The following is a 27,076-nucleotide window of genomic DNA, read 5'->3' on the forward strand; positions in this document are numbered from 1 at the left end:
GAGTCTCTAGTCAGGGCTCTGTTGTAATGGGCAGATGGAAAAGGTAAGAAGGGTGTTGTAAGAATGTGACTGTGTGACACATTATCTTTATTAATAAAATAAAAGCACTTCTTTTAGTAAAGACTATTGCAGTGTGAAAGCTTAAATAGTCTGAGTGCTCCTAGTGCAAGCCTATGTGCTGTCTGTAAAACAGGAATAAGAAATCTCAAGGTGCATTTACTGCCTGGTGTGATGCAATGGTAAGTATTTCTTTTTCCATCATAAACCCAAAGATCTGACATGCATGAGGTCAGAGTCATGTGGTATTGTCAGTGCAATGGTGTTTCTTGAATGTGCCTTTATCCATTAAAAACAAACATATCCTTAAATTACAGTGGTTCTGTTCTGTGTTAGTAACTCATAACAGCCTAACGCTAAATCAACAGGCTGGTTTTCTCTTATAATGTACACACAGATTATTTAGTGCATTGAGTGCTTAGAACAAAAGCCAGTGATTTAGCAACAAATTTTCTGTTAATTCTTTACATATGCAGTTTGAGGACACATTTTCACCTGACTGATTGAAGTTTAGGATTGATAAATTGCATACCAAAAAAAATTGTCCAGTGATACATTATATGGATTTTATATGTATTTTATGAGGATTTTTTTTTTTTTTTTTTAATGTTGCAGGAAGTTGTAACTGACTTGATGAGACAGATCCAGGAGCTGAGGTCTTCAATTAATCATAAAACTGAGTCCATAGATGGGCTGACAAGAGAGCTCGAGGATATAAATGTATGTTCTGTCATTTTGAAGGACATGGTATTGTTCTGTAGAAATGGGAGGTAATGACATGTCTTATCATGGGTCTCAGTGTAACTTGCTGTAGTGTTTTAGAAGGAAACTTCTTTGTTTTGACATGTTGAAATCTTCTGAACATTTTATGCCTAAGGCTGTCTCAAAAACTGAGCCACCTCGACATGGTGGGTAAAAAGCTGTGTCTCTAAAGGGACCTATTCACATCCTATAAACTCCACTCAGCTGACAGTCACATTTAGATTTTCTCAGAAATTGGCAATTTAAGACCTCAACAGTTGAAGCTGGATTGTAAATGCATTTTTGATTGAGTGAATTTTTATGTTGCTGGTATTACTATCTTCTATATCTGAAAACAAGTATAAAGAACTAAAACTGTGTGTTTGAATAACTATGAATAAATATGATGCCTCTGCTTTATTAAAATAGGTCTAGCAAACTTATAGAGCAACCAACAATATTTACATAATATATTATTTGTGAACTATAAATTTAAAAGGTTCTATAGAAAAATGTTGATGAGACAGGTTTCTATATATGACTGGCTATCTCTTTAATGATGGTTTTAGGGGGTAATACGTATTGTGATGGCTAATTCTTGTTAATAATCTTTTTGTATCATTCTGGCAACTAGTCTCTACAAATAGTTTGTATAATTTAGCAAGTAAAAAATATCATTATAGTTTTAGTCATTGACACTAATTTCTAAATGTAGTTGTCATCATAAGATTTGGGATGTACATTTATTTGTCTTCTGTTTGCCAGCTTTACCTGATAATGTGTTATTCTAAAATATTTAAAATTTAATTGAATGCTTTTTGTAGTACAAGTATAATGTTGTTCTGGCTGCAAAAGAGGAAAGTAAGAGAATCATAGAAGATCAGGAAAAGAAGATTGAAGAACTGAAGGAAGCCTTGGAAGGAAGAGAAATAGCTGATAACATTGAGGTAAAAACATTAATATTGGTGTATTATGATTATTTGTTGAACCAGACCAAGTGGATGTGGTTTGCTTAAAATGCTCATGTAAAACTTAACCTCATTTTAGTTCAAACTATAGCTAGTTAGGCTGTCCTTAAAAGAATTTTTCATGAGATACCTGACAAATTCTGTTAAATTATCACGTTACTTGACATGAATATTTTATAAGTTACTTCATAAAAGCCTATGCTAAGAGCCTGGTTTAATTTTGTTAAGGCCACTAAGGAATCATCAGATTAATTTAATGGCAGCTTCAGATGATGCAGCTGAGAAATTAAAATAGGTAGAAGAATATATTATATCTCTACAGTGTCTCTTCCCTCACTGCACTATATTCAGTAATATCTTTTCTTTACTCATAATTTTAACTAAAAGCTCCACCTGCTGGAAACAGATCTAGGGCACATATTTGATTTAAATGTGGGCTTACTTTTTAATATTGTATCTTTCTTTAACTCTATCTTTTCTATTACTGCTGTCACCATTATTTGTTGAACATGTCCATCAGTCAAAAACACTAGCACCTCCTTACATGTGATTTCTACAAGATCACCTGTGTGACTAGATTTGCTAGTCCAATCATACAGCACCAATAAAGTCATCCAGGGAGGTGTGCATTTCTGAAAGGGCTTTAAACATAATGGAAATCTGTTTTAAAATAAACAGACTATGTTCATTAATAATCATATCTAAAAGTGACATTCTGAAAACTAAAGCTGAGTTGTCTGGCAAATGGATCACTTTGAAGTTTTTTGGCTTATTTTACTGAAGTGCCAGTTCCTGTTTCCATATTATCCTTGGGTGTATCTGGCTCCTGATAAAATTATAGTGTTTCTCCTTTAGTTTATACTTCAGTTACTAATTTCATCATGCTTTCTTGGCTGGACAAGAAGAACTGATCTGAGGTGGCATTTAAAATGCTAAGTAAAGTTTCTCCTTATGTGTTAACACATCTGGTTTAGGTATGATGCCCCATCAGATAGGGTGGGACTATAGATCCTGGAATAAATCCAAAGGTATCTGTAGAATATCAGTGCACTAAAAAGCTGGAATCACTTTGGTGTGGATTAAAATCTGTACATTCTTTTCTCATTTCTTATTTAGAGAACTGTATATTTTTAAATACATATTATTTTTTAAATAGTGATTAATTCCATCAACCCATAACAAGCAATATCTTTGACATTTCTTTTTTTACTCATCCAACAACTTAAAATAGAGGGACCTTCTGTGTGAAGAATTGCGTCATACTGCTGATCAGCTGACAAGTCTGACAGAGGCCTCCAAGAAACATGATGCATTGCTCCAGTGTGCCCAGGAAGACATAGCAAAGAAAGAAGCTGTAATCCAGGAACTCAGGGAGCAGGTAAAACAAATTTTCACAGTTAGCTCATTGAGAGGGAGCTGTGGTCAATTGTAGCTTCTGAAAAAGTTTCCACTTGTCATTTTGGAGCATCTGGTACATAGTATTTTTGGTGAAGAGAAATGCTCTTTCTTCTAAAAGGAAAGCAATAGTTAAAAAACTTCTGAACAAAAATTAGGTAACTTCTAATGTTTTGCAAATGTTGTCTGGAGTTCACAAAAATGTTTATTATGATAGCAGACTAAAATTATCAGTACTTATAAGAGCAGAACAACCTCAGGTTATCAGCAGTGTAACCTAGGGGATTACTTTTTCCTCTGCTTAATGTTTATCCACGAACAGTATCATTATGCAGTAGAGATAACTGTTGAGCTCTATAAAATATGCAGTGGTTTGGAGCTGCTGCAGATTGAATAGTTATATTAAACCTTTGTTCAAATTTTAGCTCTAGTTGTCACAACTATCATAACGCTAAGTAATGTATTTGTGTTGTCTAAATTGTTTTTTTGAAAGAGGAGTTCTTTTGTCAAGTTAGCATATTCTCTTGGGGAAACTGATCAAATCTATACCACTAAAATCTATGTATCAGATAATATTTTGACCAGTAATGTTTGCCAACTAAGTTCATAATAATTTTTTTCTGTGTTAGCACACCTTTTGAAAGGTAGATTCTATAAGCAAGGCAAGAAAATCAAATACTTACAAGAAAAAAATTCAGATGAACTACCAAGTTGTTAAATGTATAGATGCTTTCAAAAATGCTTGTTGCATGCAGCTATTGAAAGTTTAACAGTGAATGACTAAATATAGAGGAGTTATGAAAGTGAAGTATTTGTTAATCTAAAATAATTTGCGATGTACTTAAGCTTGCTCAAAATAGAGATCTGAGTGCTGTTTTGTTTCCTATTTTGTGTGTACTATGAGCTACTTTAATTCTTAATATATTTCTAATAGTTGGGCAAAATGACTGAGGAACTGGAAAACAGGAAGGATGAATATGAACTGAAAATGAAGCAAATAGATTGCTTTGTGGATGCATCTTCAGTAACATTTCCTCAGGTATGGCACTTGAGAGAAACATATTCACATAGTTTGCAATTACTGATGATTTGTCTGCCAGGAATTTATTAATTTATGTCTCCAGTGCAGTATTAAAACATGTAATCCATACATAGGGAAAACAGTCCTTTACTAATAGTTTGTGTGGTTTGTTTTTTTTTACTTGCCAGTGTCCACAAACTCCTCCTAATTTTGATGTGAATTTGGCCAAGCTTTTGGAAACTCATGAGCAAGAAATAGCTGATAGAAGGGCGTCTGCAATAAATCTGGAGCACCTTGTGCATGAACTGAATGAAGAACGAAGAGCAAAAAATGATGAAATTCTAAGGCTGAAGGTACTATGAGTTAATATCTGCTGGCAGTTTGTAAGGTCAAAATAGATGGGCTGCAGATTTCAGGTTTTTTAATAAGCTCTGCTTAGTTAGTATGTCCATTAAAGCAGGAAGGCAGTTTTTGGTTTTTCCCTTTACCTACGCTGGGAACAAGTGGAGACAATTTGCTTGAGATCTCTAGAAACCTCATTTTCGCAAGGACTATGCTGTTTTGTGTTCATGAATGTCAAATGTTAACTTCATTTTTACTGCTGAAACAGTTCTCAATAGTTTCTAATGTGACTATAGATGGAAGGGTGATGCAGATATTTGCCAGAGAACCATGCTTGTTTTCTGATAAATAATTTTTGTCTGCTATTTTACTCAAAAACTTGTTCAACTGGAAATGAAAACAGGAACTGCAATTTGATCTTCAAATAAAATGTTTTGAATTTCACTTGTTTAGGAACAATTAAATGAGTTGGAGAACTTGCATCTGGAAATGCAGATATTGACAGAGAACAACAGGAGTTTACAGAGCCTTGTAGAAGCTCAGAGACCAGGCAAAAACAGGTAAAGTAAAATACAACACAAAAAATCTCTCTTGAAATAATTCAGATAAAGTGTACAGGTTTTATTTGAAATACAGTCTTACATTTTTTCCTTAGTTAGAGATTTACTCAAACTTTTCTATGAAGATGATTTACTGGCTTGTAAACTTTATGGCCCTTAAATCACAAGTTCTTAAATGCAACAAAGTTTTATAAAGGGAATGGAAACAGAATGTAAAATCATTATAAGCATAGTAATTCCTGGGTATTATATATTGCCATGTCACTTGTGTAGTTATGGATCCAGTAGATAAGGAACATCCAAATGAATGCAACACAAGTTCCAGTATAGAGACACAAATGAAATTTTAAAGCCTCCAATATACAATTAACCTTTGATCTATTCAAACTACAACTCTTATCAACTAAAAGGAGCAGGGGGTTCTTAGTGGATATTTAAATTGTATCCCAAAGTCCCAAGTCAGGAATCCAGCGAGGAACATAAAAGTAATGCTTTTTTATGGAAAAATTGTCTAGAAAACCTATATAAACTGTGAAAAAAAAAAAGCCAAAGAATGCAGTGATCCATGGCAATGTGACCAATGTTGTTAGCATGTGATTTCTACTCCAATTCACAACACAGTTTCAAATATCTGTTGCAAACTAAGCAGAAAGTCTTAGAAGCAACAACGTTGTTCAGTAGCCTACTTGATCTGTTCACAAGATTTTAAGTTACTGAAAATAGTGTTTTTATTGTAATTTGATGCAATTATAAAACTTATTAACCAGTTAATATTTTCCATATGGTACACTGCAAGGATGAAGTTGGGTTTTGAGTTATTTTAATTGTGTGTTTTCTGTTTTCCATCCAATGTCATTTTGATTAAAAAATAACAAAAATTAGTGAAGTCTTTTGAATACAAGAAGCTTTTACCTTGGAAAGACCACTGAGCAGTGATCTTGTAGGAAGACTTTCTGCAGTCTCCATACACATGAACACTGTGAACTAATGAAATATGTACCTCCATTCCAAAGCTGCTCTTGTGGTTTAACCCCAACCCGTAGCAAAGCCCCACCCAGCCACTCACTCACTCCCCCAGGGATCAGGGAGAGAGTCGGGAGAGAAAAACCCTGAAAACTTGTGGGTTGAGATAAGGGCAGTTTAATAGGAAAAGTGAAAGTCATGCACACATACAAGCAAAGTAAAACAAGGGATTCATTCAGTGCTTCCCATGGACAGGCAGGTGTTCAGCCATCTTGGGGACAGCAGGGCCCCATTACACACAACAGTGACTTGGGAAGACAAACACCATCACTCCAAAAATTCCCTCTTCTTCCTTTCCCCCCCACTTTATTATACACTGAGCATGATGCCATGGTCTGTGTCCCTTAGGTCAGTCTGGGTCACCAGTCCCAGCTGTGTCCCCTCCCACCTCCCATGCACCCCCAACTTCCTGGCCAGTGTGGCAGTATGGAAAGCAGAAAAGGCCTTGGCTCTGTGCAAGCCCTGCTCAGCAACAAAAGGATCTCTACATTATCAACCCTGTGCTCAGCGCAAAACCAAAACGCAGCCTTGTAATGGCCTCTGTGAAAATTATTAATTCTACCCCAGCCAAAATTGGTGCAGCTGTCTAACAAATGGCTGCATATTTATTACATGTATAATTGTTTCCATTAAAGCATTAATACTCTGATGGAAGAAACTGTGTTTAGAAGTTTAAACCCTTCCAGAGTTTCATGATGCTCAATGTTTTGAGTACAAACACATGTGAAAACAACTGCATACAATTTACTGCTTTAATCTGGGTAACATTTTTTTACAACTGGTTTCCTCTCTTAGTGAGAAACGTTTTTTCTCATTCTTGAATTTCCCAGTGATCAGAAACATCCTGATGTCCAGTACCTTAAGGAGAAAGAGGAAGAGATTGCTGAAGAGCGACTTGCCAAGGTATATTATCCTCCTGTCAGTTGCTGTTGACCTGCTGTGAATTATTAATGTGATTTTTTTTCTTGTTGGTTTGTTTTGGTTTTTTTTTTTGTTTTGTTTTCATGGCAGCAGAACAAACACCAATTTCTAGTGAATTCTAACAGGCACAGAGCCTGACACTTAGCTCTTAGGATTTCTATCTTGGCCTGACACCAATAAACAGGGTGTCAGATTGCACAATTAGCAAAAACAGATTCAGATTGCTAAATCTGACTCATCCTCAGAGTTGGAAAGTGAAGATTGTGTCACTTGCTAATGTCAGGGCTTTGTCAAAGGGAAGTTAATGCCACTGCAGAGTCTTGCATGGATGTCCCAGACAGAAGAGCCCCCTGATAGAGCTCTGCCCTTTGTGAGTGGGCAGACAGACACTGCTGTAGGTCAGCTGGGCTGGCATGAAATGGGAAATAAGTGCCTACAGCAAAGAGAGGAACTTAAAGTGAGTAGTAGAGATATGAACTACTTAGGTAGTAGGATGATCTAGAATGAGATATGTTGCATCAATTAAGTGACATTTTTAAACATATATATATATATGTGTGTGTGTGTGAGTTTATTAAACATTAAGACTGCATCTAATGTTTTTGAACTTTTACAGAAAAGAGCAGTGGAAGAAATGCTGAAAATCAAAGCAGAGTAAGTCAAACTATTGTTCATTGGACTGGAAACTAGTATTAAACTAATTAATGACAGAAAAATAGATATGTTGAAGCAATAGCAGTCCAAGATCTCAAATCACAAATGACATAGTTTGGAAGTGTTTACACTTCTGCAAGATACGTGGAGTTCCTACTCTTTCTCATCAGTAGGTGGTAGTAGCACCTATTGCTACATAACATTATAGCAGAACAATGCTTTATTTGGTAGAACCATAAAAACCTAAATCGGAAGGGATGTTGTTAAATTTTTAAAGTTATTTATATGCAGTGAATTGTAACTGCATTACTTTTCAAATTAAATTGAAATACTGTTAATTTCTTTATTCATGCTGCAAATGTTTCATAATTTTATACATAATGTAATTATTTGGGGTTTATGTTATTTGTTTAAATTTCTGTGGTTCAGCTTTAAAAATGAAAAATTTTTATTATTAGAGGATTTCTAAATTGTTCGCACTATTGGGCAAGTAGTCCTCAAAATTCCAAGTGTTTTGTACCTTGGATGGATAATAGCAAAGAAAGAAAATACTGAATCAGTAGATAAAAATTAGTTTGAAAATGTCTGTCCTGCTTTTCTTTTCCTAATCTGTATTGCTTCAGGATTTATTATGGCTGAATCCCCTAACTTGTGAGTTATTTTCATTTGATGGAATTCTTTCTATTTAAGTAACTTCTTTCAAGGAGGGAGATAGTTCTTATGCACACAGTCATTTCAAAAGTAGTTTCCATTAAATTTTACAGAAACCCTAGTCTGGAAATTAGACACTATTTCGCTATTTGATGCACTGATCTGGCATTCCTGTCTGGTCTCCAAAATGCACTCTGTAGCAGTGCTACAATGCATCATACAAGCAAATAATGGACAAAATTCTTTTCTCATCAAGAAAATGTCTTGGCAAATGCAGCAAATGAATACTGTTCACAGAGCAGGTCTTAAACACCACACTTAATAAAACAAAACTGATGACAATAATTTAATGTATGCAATATTTGAATTGATCTGCAAAATTACAGAATTCAAGTTCATAGAAACAGTAGACAGGCTGCTAGGATTGATGGCATAGTTTAACATCCTGTGACCTCATCTGCTGAAAATGTTTTAATTCTATCTCAAGTGGTACTCATTCTGTTACCAGGCCAACCAAACAGACTCAGGCCATCCAAACTGCTCAGAGATGTTTCTGAGCAATGAGGCTGTTGGGGGGAAAAGCCACAAACAAACAAAACTTTTTAGAGAAAACCTGTAGAGCAGCTGAGTTTAGCTGGAAAACTTACATTCCTTAGGTGAATTAATGCAAAGTGTTCTTGTAGGTGAAGCTTCTGCTTTCAATCATGGGTGGAGTTGTATATCCTGCATTGTAAACAGCACAGCTCTGAAAGGGAAGAGCAGCTCCAAAACACTGCCTAGTTGATAGTACAGTATCTGTGAGGTTATTGAAGCCGGTGCTCCAGGCACCAACTTTTTCGGGCTATTTTAAATGAGCGAAGCAGCTGATAGTTGCTAAAAGGTTATTGATTGCAGAAGCACATCAGTCTCAAAAGGCACAGTCACTGACATCAAAGTCCATACTAAGTTTTGGTATAATGTCCCAAACAGAAGTAGAAGCTGCTCTTGTCAAAGGTCCTGGGAAGCTGATCTTGCTGCGGCAGCTCCTGTCTTCTTCTTGGGTGTTGACTGATGACAGTGAGCAAAGTAAAAAGAAAAGCAATGGCAGGAAAAGCAGAATAGCAATAACAAAAAGCACCAACTCTTCCCAATACATACTCTTATGTAAAATCTTCCCAACAAGCTAAGACACAAACTCAGACCACCGCTCCTTAACCTATTAGAATTCTAGTTTGTTAACACATCAGGTTACATATAGATTGTGCATACAACCTATCTTGTTCTGTCTGAAAAGTGTGAGCAATATTCTTACTATAGCTCTATTGCATCTAAGCACTGTCCACAGCTACAGTCCTGGAGCCTCTGCTGAAAACATTATGTTTTTCAGCCTTCTCTAGAAATCGCACTTCTACTTTGGTATCTAAACCTTTTACTTACTTAAAAGCATTAGAGCTCATACTAAAACTTACTGACTTATTTACTTATTCTAAAACTTAAACTTGCACCTCTACCTTATGTGTGAGTGGCTTAATATACTTCAATCCATTCTCAGGCTTTAATTCAATCCCTGCACTCTGAAGAATTCGGAGACCCCCAACTCACTGACTCCAACAGTATCAAACACAAGAAATGTGAAACAGAATGAAATTTTTCCTTTCTTTAGCACTAAATTCTAAGGGAAGTACAGAATCTCAAAATAATGCCTTTAAAGGAGCTTCCCTCTGAGAGGAATGTTACATTTGTCTTTACAAACAAATTGTAAATCTGTTGGTAGGTAAAGTTAGCACCTAGAGATAAAAGAAACAATGGGAGGGATTACACTGATTGATGAATGGAAAAAGAGATTTGCCTTTACAAACAAACTGTAGGTTTGCTGGTAAATAAAATTGGGTAACAGAAGATGAAAGAAGTAACGGGGAGGGGGAAAACTGAATTCTACAAGAATTAAAAATTAAAAGGGAGGGTTATACATTAGAGGGGAATGTCAGGTGTCAGGCGTTCCGGGAAGTCTGTGCCTCTCGAGTACCTCAGCCAATGGGGAAAGAGAGAGGGAAAAAGCGGCCTGGAAGGGAGGCTGCATCCTCCAAAAATTCGAGAGATCCCAGGGGAATGCCCCATGGCCTCTCCCTTTATTCGAATAAAGCAAAAAGGACTCCTCTGTCTCCTTTTTGGACATAAACTTCTGGTGTTTGTGGATTAATTTCCCTTACACCTCCATGTCCAAGACTGACTTAATAATTCAGTTGTATGACATTTTATGTTGGTTTTTAATGTTTTATGATTATTTTATATTGGCAGATTAGAAGAGACCAAAAATATCCTGAGAATCCAAGAGAATATCTGCCATGAAATTACTCTGGAGATGGAACGAACAAGGACTTTGGAACTCAAAGCATTTAATGAGAAAGAGGAAATTAGATCAAAACTGGAGGAAGCATATGAAGAAAGACACAAGTTTGAAAAGGTTACATATACATAATTGTTTTTGTTATTTTCACAGCAGAATCTTATTTAGCAGATGTACAACTGTTTTGTTCTGCAGTTTAGTTGTATTTTTGATATTCTCAGCATTAGTGAAAGCTGGATATAGAAATCACTTAGTAGTACAAATCAAATGGTGCTCTTTTTTTGCCCTTCAGAAGGATCTAACACAGTGAGGAGACATAAGACAAACATGTATTTCCTGAATGAACCAACTCTTGCATCATATGTTAAAACAAACTTTAATGTTAGTATGTTAATAGCTCTTAGAAGCTATTGCTTCTGAAAAGAGAAGGAGAGTCTACTGCTAAGAGGTATACAATGTATTTATTATTACAGGAAATAGAATTGCTGAAGAAGCAAGTTGACTCACTTGCTGAGGAGAATGGGAAGTTACTTGGTCATCAAAACCTAAACCAGAAGATTCAGTATCTCGTGAGACTGAAGAAAGATAATGCTAAACTTACAGAGGTAAGTTGCAGAGTAGATTACAGATGAAGTAATGGGCTGACATAGGAAAGAGTTAAGCTTTGAAAATGAAAACTACATTTCCTGCTCTTCTGTTGGAGAGGAACAGAGATACCTTTGATTTTATGCAGCTGAGTACCTCATGGCTGGTGTGTCTCCTCACAGACCTCAGACAAGGATGTCCATTTTATTTCCTCAAGTATTTAGTGCATAAAACACTTGAATAACTCTAGATACTGCTTCTGTAAATTTTTTTTTTTTAAAGTGAGGCTAATTTCCATATTGTACTCATGTTTTTTTTCTCTGTTTTGCAGGAAACTGAAAAACTACGAGTTGAAAATGCTTTTTTGAAAGAATCAAAAAAATGTAACATTTGTAGACACTATGATCAGCTGTAATGACCCATATAAAACTGCAGAGCCATATGTTTAAAGTGTACAGAATAAGCAAAAGTCTACTATCAAATTTGACATTTGCTGTGGTTCTGGAATAATCAAGTATTTTAGTTTGTAGATGTTTTGCTGGTAATAACTCTAAGTGAAGATTGTTATTCCAGCTCTGTGGGCAGCTTTCAATGACATTTTAACACCTTTTTGTAATTTTTCAGTTTAAAAAACTGATTTTGTATAGGTGCTGGGTAGATACTTCCTTGGAACTTTTGTGCCTTGCCAAGGAAAAGCTTTCTCACTGGGAAGACACTTGGATTTTTGTCTCCTTATGTGCTTTTATTCAGGTTCCTACCTGTTACTGTATAAGGTTACCATCTGCAAGAGGACACAGTAACATTGGCACTCTGTTGCATGGTGCTAGAAAGAGCTTTTTTTGAAGAAAACCATGGCTTTAAATAAAAGAGTTAGTGCAAAACAAAATTGAAAAGATTCATTGGTCAGAGAAGGAAACACCTCTTGTCCCAGGCTTTCTCATGGATCCAACAGGTGTTTATCTTTTGTTATAATTCTTTCTCTTATGTTTACATTAGAGAAAGGTCTCTAGCTTGGGAAAAAACCCTAGTTGAGCCTGAGAAAGTTAAACTGGAAAAATCCTTAAGATTTTCACTGAGCCTGTAACAGCCACAGCTACCTCTTCTGAAATGCAACATTCCATCAGAGCCAAAATTCAAAAAGCACAATTCCTTTGTGTTTATTTCTTTAATTAAACATAGGATGATTTCCCTGAGTTGCTTAAAAATAATTTTCATATTGAACTTTGTTCAATAAAGTGTAAATGTGAATTTAGTAACAGGCTTGTAAATAGTACTATAAATACATTTTTTGTTTCTGTTCTTTCATTATTTGAAAAGAAAGTGCTCTTCAAACCTTTTTTCTGTTAGTATAGAGTATATAGTGCTTCTGTAGTAGCACTGTAGGAAATTCTAAGTAATTTGCAACCATTTTCTTATCAAAGAAGTGAAAAATGCTAGGAAAGAAGCTGTGAAAATATGCAGAATATTTTAGGAGTACAGCTTAAGTTCATTTAATCACACTTAAAGATTTATTACAAATAACTGAAATGTTTGTTAGTGGAACACAAAATGTTCATTTCCATAGCAATAGCGAACTAAGTTTTTTTTAGTGCCACTAATCCTATCGTTCTGTTTTCTGGCTAATTCATACAATACTAGTTTTGACCACAAGCGCTGGGGCAAAAGGGAATAAAGAGGAAAGATGTGTCTGGTAAAGGGTACATTACTTGGCTGAGGGGAAGAAGAAATTCTATCACCTTATCTATAAATTTTTAAGTTGCCAATTTGCTCCAACTTTAGATGTGATGTGAAGTATAGAAATAGAAAGCTGGCCTTAAAGGAAGAGTTGTTGGGGTAGAAGAAGAGGTCGGAACTAGCACGGAGGATGAGCACGCAGGCCCAGTGGGCTTCGTCAAGGGTGCTTTTATTTGTGACTGCCATGTCCTCGGTTTACAAGTGTTCCTTTCCTGTCTGTTTCTGGACTGTTTTCACGTGCTACACTTTTTCTGCGTGGTACGTGGCCACAGCAGGAGCAGCGTTGTGCCCTGGCTGCATGCTTTCCTGTTTGTTTCAATAAAGCCTTTGTACATAAGCGAACACGGCCCACGTGCCCTTCCTGGGTGCGCCCGCCCGTGCGCGGGGCGGCGCTGGCGCTGCGCGGGCCGGGCCGTGAGAGGAGAGCCGGGCCGGGCTGAGCCGGGCTGGGCCGAGCCGTGACGGGAGAGCCGTGAGGGCCATGCGGGCGGCGGCCACAGCTGCGGCCGCGGGGAGCTTGGGGGCGGCGGCGGCCGCCGCGGCGAAGCTGGCGCTGGGCGGCCCGGTAAGGAAGGAAGGAGGCAGGTGCTGCCCCGCAGGGCGGCACTCGATGATTGATCGTCGCGGCGGTGGAGGGGAAGGAGCGCGCTGGCTCTGCCTCCGGCGCTTCCTGGGATTTGCAGGGAAAGGGGGGCGGTCTCGGGGAGCGGAGCCGTGAGTCACCTCAGGGAGCCCAGCCCTGCCGGGCTGACTAATGCGCGGTGCTGGTAAACAGCGGGGAGAGCGCAGCGAGGCTGCCGGGGGTGAGGAGAACGAGCGCGGTACGGGAGTGGCCCGAACCAAGCCCCACTCTGGGAGCCCATTTGCGGTCCTTCTGCAGCAGTGTTACTTTAAAGCAGGATGTTAGCATGATTAAGCATCAAGTGCTTGTTCTCAGCCCGTTTTGCTATAGCAGCGCCCTTCTGCCTTTTATTTTATCTTTGCTCGGCCCTGGCTAGAGCAGAGAGGTGGAGCCCTTGATTTCCATGTGCTTCTCTGGGTGTTCGTGGGTGATGATCTCGGTCGTATTTCACAAACCTCCGTGTGCTTGAGGTTGCGTGGGACTGCTGGCCCTTCACCTCAGAGACAGTGTCCTTACCTCCAGGAATCACCCCTGGCACAGCCGCGGCAGAGGTGCAGATGGACACGAGGTTGTGCATGTGTCCTAAAAGCACTTTGGGGAGATTGATTTAGACGTAGGTTGTTACTCACACGGCAAATGTACATTTGGGTTTGAAATCCTAACGGGAACCCACAAAGGAAAGTAGATATGAAACAAATCTAGTCCTGCACCAGGGGAAAAATAAAATAAAAGAAAAAAAATTTAAAAAAATTTATTATTAGAGAGGGTTAAAAAGGCAAAAAATCAGTACCTGCCAATCCTGTTGATTAATTCTGATATCTCAGAAGGAAGAAAAAAAAAATCCTGGTACTCTTCACTCTGCCCAAAGGAGCCCAAATTCTGCTCTATACTGAGAGAGTGGCAGAGCATGGAATTACTGAAAATGCTGACAGCATATTTTCTGAGTATTTTTCTGTGTTGAAATTTATAAAAATATTGCCCATTTGTTTGGGGGCAGGGGGGAGGTTGGTGCTTCCTTTTTTTGAATTTGCTATGACAAAGTATAGTGTCATTGGTGTGAAGTGTTGCCAGAAGGAGAGATTATTCCTCCTCCCCTCTACTCAGCCCCAGTGAGGCCACACCTGGAGTTCTGGGTTCAGTTCTGAGCTCTCCACTGCAAAAAATAGATGGAACTACTGGAGAGTCCAGCAAAGGCTCATAAAGGTGATTAAGGGATCGGAGCATCTTTTTTGTGAAGAGAAGCTGAAAAAGCTGGGACTTCTCTTCCTGGGAAAGAGAAGGTTCAGGGGGATCTTTTCCATGTATAGAAATACCTTCAGGGAGGGCACACAAAGGATGGAGCTGGGCTCACTCCTGTGATGCCCAGTAATGGGACCAGAGGCCAAGGGCACGTGCTGACGCAGGCATTTCTGTCTGAACATCCAAAAACACCTTTTCACCGTGAGGGTGACCAGGCACTGGCCCAGGTTGCCCAGGGATGTGGTAGGGTCTCCATCCTTGGAGATACTCACATTACTGTCCAGGCATGGACCTGTGCAATCTGCTGAAATGATGAGGTTACATCAGAACTTTGGAGATCCCTTTCAACCTCAGCCATGCTGTGATTCCGTGACTGTTTCTTTTTTCTGGGCAGATTGGTTTCTTTCAGTTTTCAAGTCTATTCCCGGTGACAATGATTAAATTAATCAACTTAGCTGTAAAACTAGCTAAGTTTTATGTAAATGCCATAATCTTCCTAGTAGCTTCCTAGTAGCTTAAATTGCCAGGACTGTAGATCCATAAATATTTCAGTGCACACATGTGGCAAAGGCATTTTTGCAGAGCATCCACGAGGTGACAGAGATTCAAGGAGTTTTATGTTGGAGCTACAGAAATCCCAAAATAAGTGTAATAGCAGCCATCGCTTGCGCAGCATGGAACACATCAGCAAAAACTGTACTGGCACTTCTAAGAGCTGATGATGCAGGGTAGCAGGATACTCAACAGCACGACAGGGATGGATTTCCTAGCCAGAAGGATGTGTTGGGGTGGCCCAGCCTGAGAGTGACCTGACCAGGAAGGGTCATTGCACTTGAACAAAAGTTCTTTGCTTTCTCCGCTCCCTTGCCAATCTTCATCTAAAATTACTTCTGCCACTTCAGGAGTGATTCTGGATTATCTGAAATGTACACTGAAATTAATCTTTGCTTAGAAAAGCAATCAGAACAGTAATCCTTGACTCATTGGGGTGGCTCAGCTGAGCCCTTGGCAGGGGAGGAATTTTCCTCCCTCCTTCCTTGTGGGGAACACATGGGGATGTTCCTATCTCTCTGTCTGCATACCATTGCAATGACCACTCTGCTACCCTGGGCATAGAGGAACTTGACCTTTCTCTGACAAGCTTTCCTTCTGGGCATGTGCCACATGCAGCTGATTTTTCTGGCTCTGCATTAGGAGATCAGAAGAAGCCATGGGTTCCAGCTCACTTTTGAAGGTGGCATGGTTGCTGTGATGGTGGGAACCAGCTTTGCTTCACCACTAGTAGTCTCAGACTAGCTCAAGTTTGGCAAGATGTCTGGAGGTCTTGAGTCCAACCTTTGCTTACACATCACCTTCTCCAGTTAGGTTTTAAATTCTTAGCAGGTTGGAGAGCCCATGACCTCTATTCCAGTGCTTGATTATCTTTGCTTTTCCTCATAATAGATTTCATTGTTTCAAACTTCACTTGTTGCCTCTTGTCATATCCGAGTGGACCTTGGAGGAGAGCCTGAGCTCCATCCCTTTACACCCTTGGGCTAATGGTTGAAAGCAGTAACAAGATTTCTTAAAGGCTTTTTTTTTTATCTCAGCAGCGTGGTCTCTTTCTGATCCAGAAATACACTGAAGTTAGGTGAAACAGAGAGGATTGTTTTTTCCTCTCATCCCTACTCCCAAGTCTGCTTACTCACTATAGGTGTGTGGATGTACATAACTCACCGAGGAAAGTAGAACTGCCAGGTCATACAGGCAGAGGGTGAAACTGGGAGGCAAACCCCATTCTGTGGTGAGCCCTAACACAGCAGAAGTTTTCTTCCTCTGAGGAATTGTAGTAGCTGGACATGATTGTGTCTCTTACCCATCCACACAGGGTTTGCCAGGGTGTAAGTGGGAAAGCAAAGGGATTCACTGGTGGGAATCATTCTGAATCTTTACTGTTGCCCTGATCAGTTGCAGAAGTGTGAGACCTTTGCCTCAAGTGGGGGCAAAATGCTGCCACACCTGCAGCATCCCTCACTGGAGTGGGATTAGCATGTGCCAGCCATCATGCATGGATTTGCTTTACATTGTTTTCCTTTTGATTTTGTACTTGCCATATCACTTTCAGAAAACTATGAGCTCCCCCACTTCTCTCCATTAGTAATTTCTTCTGAGTGGGAGCAGGACACAGTTGGTGGACCCCCACTGATTTGGGCAGCTGGCAGGAGGACACTGCAGCCATTCCCACAGGGCAGGTACCTCTGAGCTGTACTTGGTGACTTCAAACCTCCATATCTCTCTGCCTCAAGATGGATCCCACCGTGGACTGAAAGGTGACAGGCTATGAAGGTGTGATTGTTATGGGCTTAGAAAAAGCTTTGCTTTCACTTGTCATTGTTTGTGAGAGTTGTGATCTGCCTGCCTGTGATCTGCCTTGGTGTCTTCTCGTCAACTACATGGTACCCAGGGGCTGGGGAGATGGCTTCAGCTGCTTAAAGTAGGAAGAGATGGGGGACACTATGGATGGTGCTGGCTTTTCAGGTGCAATTGTGCTCTTTTTTCAGACTGAGGCAGTTACACATCTGGTCAGGTTGTCTGAGGATGGAGTTCTTTCTTGAGGGCCTTAAATTCAGAATTGGTTTTATTGCTACTAAGTGCTAGAGCAGAGACCACCTCAGTAAACCTCTTTGCTCTCCAGTAGTGTGCAAAACAAGACATGAAGCCACTCAGTTCTTCCTTTCCTCCTAGAGATCCTGTTCTGACCTCACTGCAGCAGTAGGGCAGGCCAGGTCCTGGGAGCTCATAAGGACAAGTGCTTTGGGACCACTTAGGTCTTGGCTCACATTCACAGCAATTGGGTTCTGGAGCACACACATTGCCAGCATGGACATGTCTGGTGTTTGTCAGACTGAATTTGAACCTTTTCCATACATAAAGTGATCAGTAAAGGGCATTTATGGGCATTGCATGTGGCACCATGTTGTGAGCTGGAAAGCTTTCTACAGACTGGCTTCTGGCATGGCAGCTGCTACGCATTATCCCAGCATTTCTCAGCTTGTAGTGTGAGGCTGGGCATGCAGCAGGACATGGCAGACTCACAGTCTGTCCAGAGCTGTTTCCTCGTTTCCATTTCCTTCTGTGATTTTATATGTTCATCTCCGTGTAATACCAGGTGTAATTCAGTTTTAAACACCCACACCATTAGGTTTGGCTCCAAAGTGCCCATGAATTATTGAGGATGAATATGTGGAGGGTGAAAGTACACAGAGTTTTCTGTTTTGTCCTGCAGCTGCCAGTGTTGCTTCGCCTCATCTGTGTTGGCCTGGTGTTTGTGTTGAATGCAGTGATGTGGACAGTCTTCACAAAAGCCTTACGACTCTCCTCCTCCTCGGCTGCTGCCTCTGTGACAACAACAGCCTCCAACTTCATCTCCTCAGTGAGTAGACCCCTTCCCCAGATACTGAAGCTTGAGGAGCACAGCAAGGTGGGAGTGCCCACGCTGGCTGTAGCTCATCTCCCCATGCAGCCAGCATTGCTGGCCATGAAGGAAGAGTTAGAGGCAGATGTGAAATGATTGTGTCAGTCCTCAGCTGCTCTGATAGTTGTTCATAGCATAGGTGGTGGAACTTTCCTGTGTGGTGCAGGAGGAAGGGTGCCTTGCAACAGCAAGGCAGTTTGCTGCAGTAGCCTTGCAGCAGCAACACAGTCTGCTGAACTTTTCTAATTGCCAATGGGAGCTGGAACTAGAGCTTTGCTTCATTTTGCTTTTCCTTTGCAGCACCTCACTTGTGACGAGCCAGAGTCACCCTAGCTGGGTGTGAAGATGCCTCGCCTCTAGGAACAGCAAGAGTGTTTGCCCCACAGGTTTTTTCCCCTTACTTTTCACTCTTGGCAGAGTCTACCTTGTTTCTGTGCTCTGGCTGGCAGACAGCTCATGGTGGTGTCCAATAATTGCAATAATAATAAACACCCAGTCAGTGGGAGATTTGGTGCCATCCATTCACAGGAGTTGTCACAACTCACATCACCCATGAAGGGATGCCCTTCGGAATGGGCCATTCTTTCACTGTCAATCCCACCAGACATGTTGAAAATGGCTTTTTTGCCTGGAATGCCTCAAACAAATTGTTTCCAACCCCACTGTCCATGCTACATTTTCCCAAACACTCTCCCTTGGCTGCATCACTGGTAAATCCTCTTTTTCACCTAATACAGTTGACAAAAAATAAGATACAACAGCATATAAACAATCATTTTTCACTGTCAGTCCTTAAGTCTTTTAAATCTTGTTTGAAGAGAAGTTCACATCCTTTTTCCTTGATGTCTGCCAACACTCCCCTTGGAATCTTGGCAGCTTGTTGTACTGGATCATTGTGAGGAGGGTCTCCTGCTAATTCTGCCATGGTGAGGTTAGCATGAGCACCACCTTGGTATTTCTTGCACAGCTCCTCCAAAGCTCTTCTCCATCTGCGCTCCCACATAAGTCCTTGTGTGTCAGTATCAATGACACAAGAGATTTCATGTCACATGAAGTCAAGTCATATTCATTGAGAATACCTTTTAAAAACTGTTTAAAATATGAAGATCCCAGTCCATAATCTCTAATTGCCTTAATAAAATTTTTAACTAAATCATTATTTAATTTTTGCCATCTTTGGTTTTGTCCTTGTGGGTCATAATTCACTGGCATGGCTATTTCACCAGTCCCAATTGCAGGACATTCTCTGCTTCTTGTCAAGTCCATTCGAATATTTGTCCAATCAACTAAAGTATCTTGAGCTGCTGTTGCAGGTCTGTGTGTCTCTGTAGGAATTTGTCTGTTCAAAGGTATTACTTGTTGAGATTGAGGCCAAGCTGCTGCCTCATCCATTTTTTGATTCATTGGTATTGTAGAAATCTGTGGTCCTTGCCGCATTGTTCATTGAAAAGTCCCTGCCCGTCATTGTCATCAACCTTGTTCTTCCCTTTATTATCACTTGTGCTGTCATTTCTAAATCTGTAAGAATTGTCCTTGAAAATCTGTAAGATAGGAAAACCCATTCTATAATTAAAATAGTGTCTTTTTTGTGTTCGTCCCACTGAAAAATCAAACCATATAGCTGTGTTTCTTCTCCCAACACTGCTAAATGGAATGGTAAAGAGTCCACATATCAGTGTGCTTGTCTGTCTTGTAATCATCTCTGCAACTTTTTGCAAGCTTGCTTGTTCTTTTGGCATAAGAGTCCTGAGAGATTTGATGTTGTCGTCTCCTTTCAGAAGATCGAACAAAGATGAAAGATCTTCATCCGTGATTCCCAAAATCGGTCTCATCCAGTTGATCTCGCCAAGAAGTTGCTGGAGATCTTGGAGATTGTTGACTTTTGAGCTGATTTCTAGTTTTTGAGGTTTGATTGTCTGTCCAGTGATTTTCCATCCAAGGTATTTCCAGGGTGCGATTTCTTGAATCTTTGAAGTGCTGATTTCGAGTCCTGCTAAAAATCCATTGTCAGGTACATGTTCCACTGTGAAAGGAGATCTCTTCCCCATACAGTGAATGGCTTTTACATGAGTAATAGCTGTCTTCTGTCCGGGTCCTGTGAATGTTATTGAATTTTTGCTTTGGAGGCATACAGAACTTCCTCCAATGCCTGTGATTTGGTCCAAAGGTACAATCAAGTTCCATTCTCGAGGTCAGAAAATATATGAAATCAGTGTCATGTCCGGTGTTCACCATCCCTGTGATGGTTGTTTTCCTGTTATGGTCTATCAAGTCCCAAGTAATAGTTGGCTGTTCACGGGTTATGTACTTCAATCATAACGCGTGTACTTCGACATGGTCATTGTAGTGTGGATGCCCTTCGCCCATCACCAGCATTGCTTGATGCTCCAATGGATGTGATGGGCAGAGCTATCGCTTTTGCCAGTTGAGTATTTTGTGGAATTGTCAATGGGGGTCGAAGAGCCCTTGCTAAAATTGTCATCTCTTCGAAGCAGTCTGCTGAAACAGCAGTAGGATACATTGTCAGTCCAAAATTGCTGCACCGGTCTCTGCCTATTATCAAAAAATCTTGTCTCTTTCGGCACGGTGCTTTGAATCCTGTACGTATAGATGCAGATTCTTCATTCAAAAAAAAAAACAAGTCACTTTTGAAGCTGACAGGATGTACTGCGTTCCTGGTGGCAGCAAATCCCTGTCACAGGGGACGTCCCCTAACGCCCTGCTGAGGGAGTCAGATTGACATTCCCCAACTGTATTGTCTGTGCTGGTGTTGTTGCTGTTCCTTGCTGCACTGCCATCATTTCTGTCGTAGCACAAGATGGTCCTGCACTTTTCTTCGTGTTTTTTGGCAGTGGCAATGGTTTTCTGTCCACATCCGTCAGAGAATAACATTCACTTGCCAGATGTCTTCCTCTGCGACATCTAGGGCAAAGTTCTGGTAGCTTGGAAGTCTTTGTGGATTGAGGACAATTTTTCCTAAAATGTCCAAAACCCCACAGTCGTAGCATTGTCCTTTAGATGGATTCTTTTTCTTCTTGAAATTTGCAAAAACCTTTTCATGTTGTTCTTGAAGAACTTCTGTCATTTGCTCCTTGACAACTGAAGCTATATGTTGTGGTGTTCCAATCTTGCTGCAGGCTTCAACCATCTCCGCCTCTCTCTGTGGAGACACAAACAGAACCCTTCCCCCAAATGCTTACTTTGAAAGCTTTTCAACTTTCTCTGTTCTAAACTTTTGATCAAAACTGGAAAATTTTCCCTCAACTATTATTTCAACTATTATCTAACAAAAAAACAAATCCAAAGTTTGCAATCTTCTGCAAATAAACACAATACAATAATTAACAATACTTTAAACAACAGGCATACATTTACAAGATTAGATAATTATCAATTTAAAAAAAACCTGTGTCATCACCTCAGGGTCTGCAGACAGCTGACAAACCTTGATTCAATGAGGAATTAGATGGTCATCTCCGGAAAATGAACATCAAATTCACTTCAAAGTCAGCTTCAGCTGTTATATTGATAAGTCAAATTGTCAATCCAAACGATTGGAATATTATTTTGATGCAGAAAACACCTGGGTTTACACAATTTCTCTTTCAGTTAGAATCAAGGCTTGGCCAGAGCCTAAACTCTAATTGGAAGAGAACTCCCTGACATCTTCTTATTAAAGAAAAAACCACAACTCTTAACAACAAAGTTACAATTAAACATTTCAAAAAGAATCAAACTCCTCTAGCAACTCATTTCTCTAAAATTTATCTTTAGGGTAAGATACTTTGAACATGACAAGACACTGCAGTGCTTCTATGATAGCAACTCAGGAAAACCATAACACTAGAAATCTGTTCTGAGAATGAAGCTCAAATAATTTTCTGGAATTCTGCAAAATATTCAAAACCATGATAGCAAAGTGCCAGGTCACAAAAGACCTGCCAAAATAAAAGAAATAATTAATAAAAGGAAAAAAAAGAAACATTAAGTTCACAAATTAGCTGATTATCTTCATACATTTGATTCAAGGACACATCTGGGGGCTTTCCAAAACTTACTTAAAATGTTGAAAGATTTCAAATGAAACAATGAAACAGAAAACAAAATTGTTCTGTGATATAGAATTCATACAATCTTATTACAGTGTTTTTACAATTAAATACAGAAACTAAATTTAAATTTTAAAATCCAACTCAAAATCTATTGATTTATATTGACAATATTGCAAATACTTATAAACTGGCTTCTCTAAAACAATTAACTATAGGAAAATTAAAACTCAATGTTGTCATTTAAATAAATGTCCACTCATATCTGAGCAATAACAAATCACTAAATATAGATGATATATATTCAAATAAAATACAAAATACCTTATTATACCTTCAATTATTAAAATACCTAATACTATTAAAATACCTTCACCATTCTTAAAGTTTCAACATCTTTTTTTTTTTTTTCTTTTACAACAATGCAAAACAAACACCTGTAGTTTAACATGCAAAAACTGAAAATAAAACTGACTCTCTTGTCCTGTTCCCTTGTTCTGTTTGTTCTCCACAGTATAGATAAAAAGCAGCTCTTGGCCTCTCTCCATCCCCCATTCCCCTCCCGTCTGCAGCACTGGGTCTGTGCAGGCACAGGGGGAGCAGCGGGGGTGCTGCTGGAGCCTCTGGAGCAGGGTGGCTGTGCCTGCCCCCCCTCTCTCGGTGAGCCTGGGCTGTGACATCACGCTGCTCTGGACGGGTTTGCTCTGTCCGGCTCTGTCCGGGCAGCTGCCTGCAATTGCTTAAGAGTTGTATAATTTTTTCACCTTTGACTTAAAAAGCATAGATTTCTCTCCCCATTAGAATCTGTGAGTTCTAATGTGGACAACTCAGGTTTCCCTGAAACAGGGCATTCATCTCCTCCCCCAGCATTTCTGACAGCTGGAGAAAGGCCTGTCTGTGTCTTTTCACAATTCTCGCTTTTCTGCGTCCCGGCCATTGCCGCAGGTTGCCCCTCCCTGGACATCCCTTGCAGCTAAATGCACCGAACACGCGCTTTTTTCCTGTTTTTGTCCCGGTCAGTGTGAAGGCTGCCGCTCCCTTCCCCCTTTGGGCTGAGAGCCGCCCGCATGGTCCTGTCCTTCTGCGTCCCAGTCCCCGCAGGTTGCCCCTCCCTGGACATCCCTGCGGCACCGAGCCCGCATTTTTTCGTGGTCCCGTCCCCCTCCCCTCTGTCCCCCACGCCCGGGGAGTCGCCTGTAGCGCCCTCCCGCCTTCTGGGGTCAGGGTTTCTGAAGGGATGAAATAGTAAAAATGTATGTCCTGTAACTCACTTGGAAATATTTCTAACTTAATTTTTCCCCGGCCTTGCTGATGGCAAGGCCCTTGCTGAACCACCTGCTGCTGGCAAGGTGGTCATAAACTTCCCTCCCCCAGCTCGTAGCTAGGTGAGAATCCTTCCCCAGTCTCTGAGGAACTTTAATTGCTTTCTCCGCCTGCTGATAGCAAGGCAGCCATAAACCTCCCACCCCCTGCTCATGGCTAGGTGGGAATTATATGATGTGTCTGATTCTGAACCATCTTAACCAAAAGCAATTCGTCCAAAATCGATTCGGAGGTTCCTGATACTGACCAGCAGTGCACAGGAGTGAGGCTTCCCGGGACACCACCTCTCCGACTAGCCTCTGGAATTTGGCTTTTCTTAGCAGAGGGCCGTAAATCTCCTCCACAGTCCTTTTCAACAGCTTGCCTCTTCTGAAGCTCTGTCTTTTGGGGGTCTGTACCTGCCTTTGCAGGCTACAAGGATCCACCAGGGTCCGTGCCAAATGTCTCTGCCTGGGGGGGGTCTCCTCCATCTCTGTGCGTCTTCTTGACCTCGCCCTTCTGGGGGTCCGCACCCACCTTTGTGGGCGGCGGTGCATCCAGAGACGTCAGATGTCACTGCCCAGCCAGGGGGATGCCAGATGTCAATGCTCAGCCAGGGATGCCAGGTGTCCCAGTCTGGGGTTCCTCCTTTTCCCCGAGATCACCCCAGAGGGACACGAAGGTGGTTCAAACCCTGGTTTTCCCCAAAGCCGCCGAAGAGAGAGTGCCGGAGACGGTTTTCTTTTTTCCCAAGGACTGTTTATTATTTCTTATCTCTGGGACCTTTTGCCTGGCCAGCAGTGGTCTGCTCAGCCTGGCATCCATGGTGGAATCTGCCTGGTGAAGGCAGGGCTTATCTTATATAGTTAGTACTATGTATTACATGTTTACAAAATTTTACCAATACAATACAATTTTATTAAATGGTCCAGCCCTGACCCCATCCAATCCAAGAGTACCAACGTGTCACCCAACATGGATGACATGGAGAAGAAGGAGGAAAAGGTGTCCACCCCCCAAATTCTCCATCTTGGCCACGTGTCCCTTATCATAAACATTCAAGAAAACCTATTTATCTATGTTCTAACATTCTGATTTACACTCTACTCATCATTATTTTCTGTGTCTCTTCTCTCAATGTGGGCAGATTCTCCCAAGGACCAAATCCAGCCCCTGCAGCTCCTGGGCAGCACTCAGGGGTCTCTGAGGGGTCTGCCAGGGGGGGTTTTGCACCCCCAAAGGAGCCAGGGAAAAACCCTGGACTCCCACAATTTGGCTTCTGAGAAGTGCTGGGAAGGCAGCAAAGCACATGCACATCTTCCACATCCTGCTTTGGGACCACAGTATGGCTGTGCTTCCAGGCTGGTGGTGGAGTTGGTCATTGCCAGCATCTCCTTCAGCAGCCATTCCTGTTGGTCATCCCAGTAGGAGTTTCCTCAATCAGGTTTTTTCCAGGGCTGTCTCTCCCAGAAGTCCTCACAGCTCTGGCAGAACAAGAGGCCTTGAGGCAGCTCAGCCCAGCAAAGCTTGGTGTCTCTCTTTTCCTTCAGGCTATCCTGGGAAAATTGCTCTTTGGGGAGACGTGGACGCCTCTGTGGTGGGTCGGCCTCACCATGACGGTCTGCGGGCTCATGCTGCTGCACACGGCTGCACCACAGCTGGTGCAGGTCCCAGCAGAGAAGAAGAAATGACAGCTGCTGTAGGGGTCACGGTGCCATACTGCCCCTCTCCAACCTGTCTCGTGACAACATCCCCAGTCCCCACCGGCCTCTGAACACATTGGCCACCAGGCTGCTCACTGCTCACCTGCTGACTTGCAAAATCGCGCTGGTCACATCTTTCCTGGTGGTGGTGTGGTGGAGTGACAGCCTCAGAGGGAGCTGGTCAACTCTGAGTCAGTATTGTGAAAATCAGGGCCAGAGGCTTGTCAACCACTCCTCCTCTTCACACCCTGTGGCTGTGGAGCTTTCCCAGTTTGGGGAATGCTCAAAGTAGAGATGGTGGTTGTGGAAGGTGCTCATACATAAGTATTTTTCCATGAAAGGACTTGTACCAAAATAGAAAACCAATCAGAATCAGATGCTGAAGGCAGCTGTTACTCCTGCTCTGCTGTTCCTGACTTTCTGTCTTGAAATGGTTCTATGCCCGCTGCTACCTGTAAGGCTGTGGAGGCTTTCATTAATTCAGCTGCTTCTATCAGTCACATACACCTTTTAATTTGCCATTTGTATCTGACATCTAGAATTTTTACTCACCCATTCCTGACATGTTTATTACTGTAAGGTTGCTGTTCTTTCCTTTAAACCTTTCCCAGAAGAGGGTTTTAATCACCATTCCTGTTTTGTGTAGATCAAACTAATTTTGGGACAATTCAACAGGCAGCCTGCTTTCACTTGGAGTGTCCATGTTCAACACATTCCCCATCGCCACTCAAGTTGACAATTGCTTTAATGTTTGGTAAAAGGGAGTATCTCAAGCCATGTTCTTTCTACAACTCTGGATGATGCTTATTCTCATTCATGTGATGTGATGTGATCAACCAGATCACTGGTATCCAGGTATCTGCTAAATTTTGCATCAGTGTTCAGGTGTCAATTTGGTGAATGTATCACGAATCATCATTTGTAAGGTATCAGCTTCATTCCTTGCCCACTCCTTTTTTTTTCCCCTGGAAATTCTTCCGTTGGAATCCTAATTAAGAAATAAAATTATGCTTATAAATGTATGCATCATCTGGTGATATTGCTTGTTTGCTCTGGGCTTGCCAGGTTGTCTGTGTCATGTTGTAATGACAGAAGGTGAGTCACAGCTGTGGTATGTGTCAGAAAACCTAAGGACACATATCTGTTAGCGTCTACACCAGAACCTGTCAAGTCTGTCATGACTGACAGATCTACACTGTGTCAAGTGTAAAATAGACTTGTGCATGGAAATGCTACTGGAGTTGGGTTTGTGCCTTTTTCTTCTTTGAATCAGAAGAGCTGTGGTCTCACAGAAGAGGCTGAGAGCCATTTGCTCCGTTCCCTGCCATTCTAGCTCACTGCATCTGGCAGCCATGTCCCAAGAGGGGCAAAGCCTTTGCCTCTCCCCTCATGTGCTCTCAAGTCTTCCCATCAAAGAGGGAAGCTGCATGTGTGGTGGGGAGCAGGTAAAGTGCTCTGGGTGCCTTCCCTCCCTGCCACCATGGCTCTTTGCACCTGGCGAGCTCTCTGGGTGACAGCAGTGGTTGTGTGGGGACATATCCAGTTGCCTGGGAAGCTGGGAGCTGACACAGATTCAGCATCCCTCATAGGTCTACAGACATGACAGCCAGGAACTGTGTACATCATTCATCTGAGTACATCAGTTCTCCTTAGATCTTAATACATGATGGAAAATTAATGAATCCTCATTTATTTGCCCTTGTTATTAACACTCAGCCAGCCGTAAGCC

The 27,076-nt window shown here is 41.1% G+C and overlaps 1 protein-coding gene across 3 annotated transcripts in view; it reads left to right on the top strand.

Moving 5' to 3' along the window:
* Positions 1-26,369, top strand: part of KIF15 (kinesin family member 15) — a gene marked incomplete at its 5' end in the record, with an annotated part of 49,616 nt that extends 23,247 nt beyond the window's left edge. Inside the window, 12 exons of one of the 3 annotated variants that reach the window (XM_079302564.1) lie at positions 673-777; positions 1,623-1,745; positions 2,998-3,144; positions 4,096-4,200; positions 4,371-4,535; positions 4,978-5,084; positions 6,938-7,010; positions 7,645-7,682; positions 10,611-10,776; positions 11,133-11,264; positions 18,105-18,251; positions 25,195-26,369. In XM_079302564.1, the coding sequence (XP_079158690.1) occupies positions 673-777; positions 1,623-1,745; positions 2,998-3,144; positions 4,096-4,200; positions 4,371-4,535; positions 4,978-5,084; positions 6,938-7,010; positions 7,645-7,682; positions 10,611-10,776; positions 11,133-11,264; positions 18,105-18,251; positions 25,195-25,335 (1,449 nt within the window). In that variant the 3' untranslated portion in view covers positions 25,336-26,369. Of the gene's footprint in view, positions 1-672; positions 778-1,622; positions 1,746-2,997; positions 3,145-4,095; positions 4,201-4,370; positions 4,536-4,977; positions 5,085-6,937; positions 7,011-7,644; positions 7,683-10,610; positions 10,777-11,132; positions 11,265-11,575; positions 13,374-18,104; positions 18,252-18,593; positions 18,800-25,194 lie in introns of those variants that run through there. The other 2 variants (XM_079302565.1, XM_079302566.1) reach the window with 2 other exon arrangements.
* Between the last annotated feature and the right edge of the window lie 707 nt (positions 26,370-27,076).

The sequence above is a fragment of the Erithacus rubecula genome (genome assembly GCF_903797595.1).
Source record: "Erithacus rubecula genome assembly, chromosome: 3".
NCBI classification, from domain to species: Eukaryota; Metazoa; Chordata; class Aves; order Passeriformes; family Muscicapidae; genus Erithacus; species Erithacus rubecula.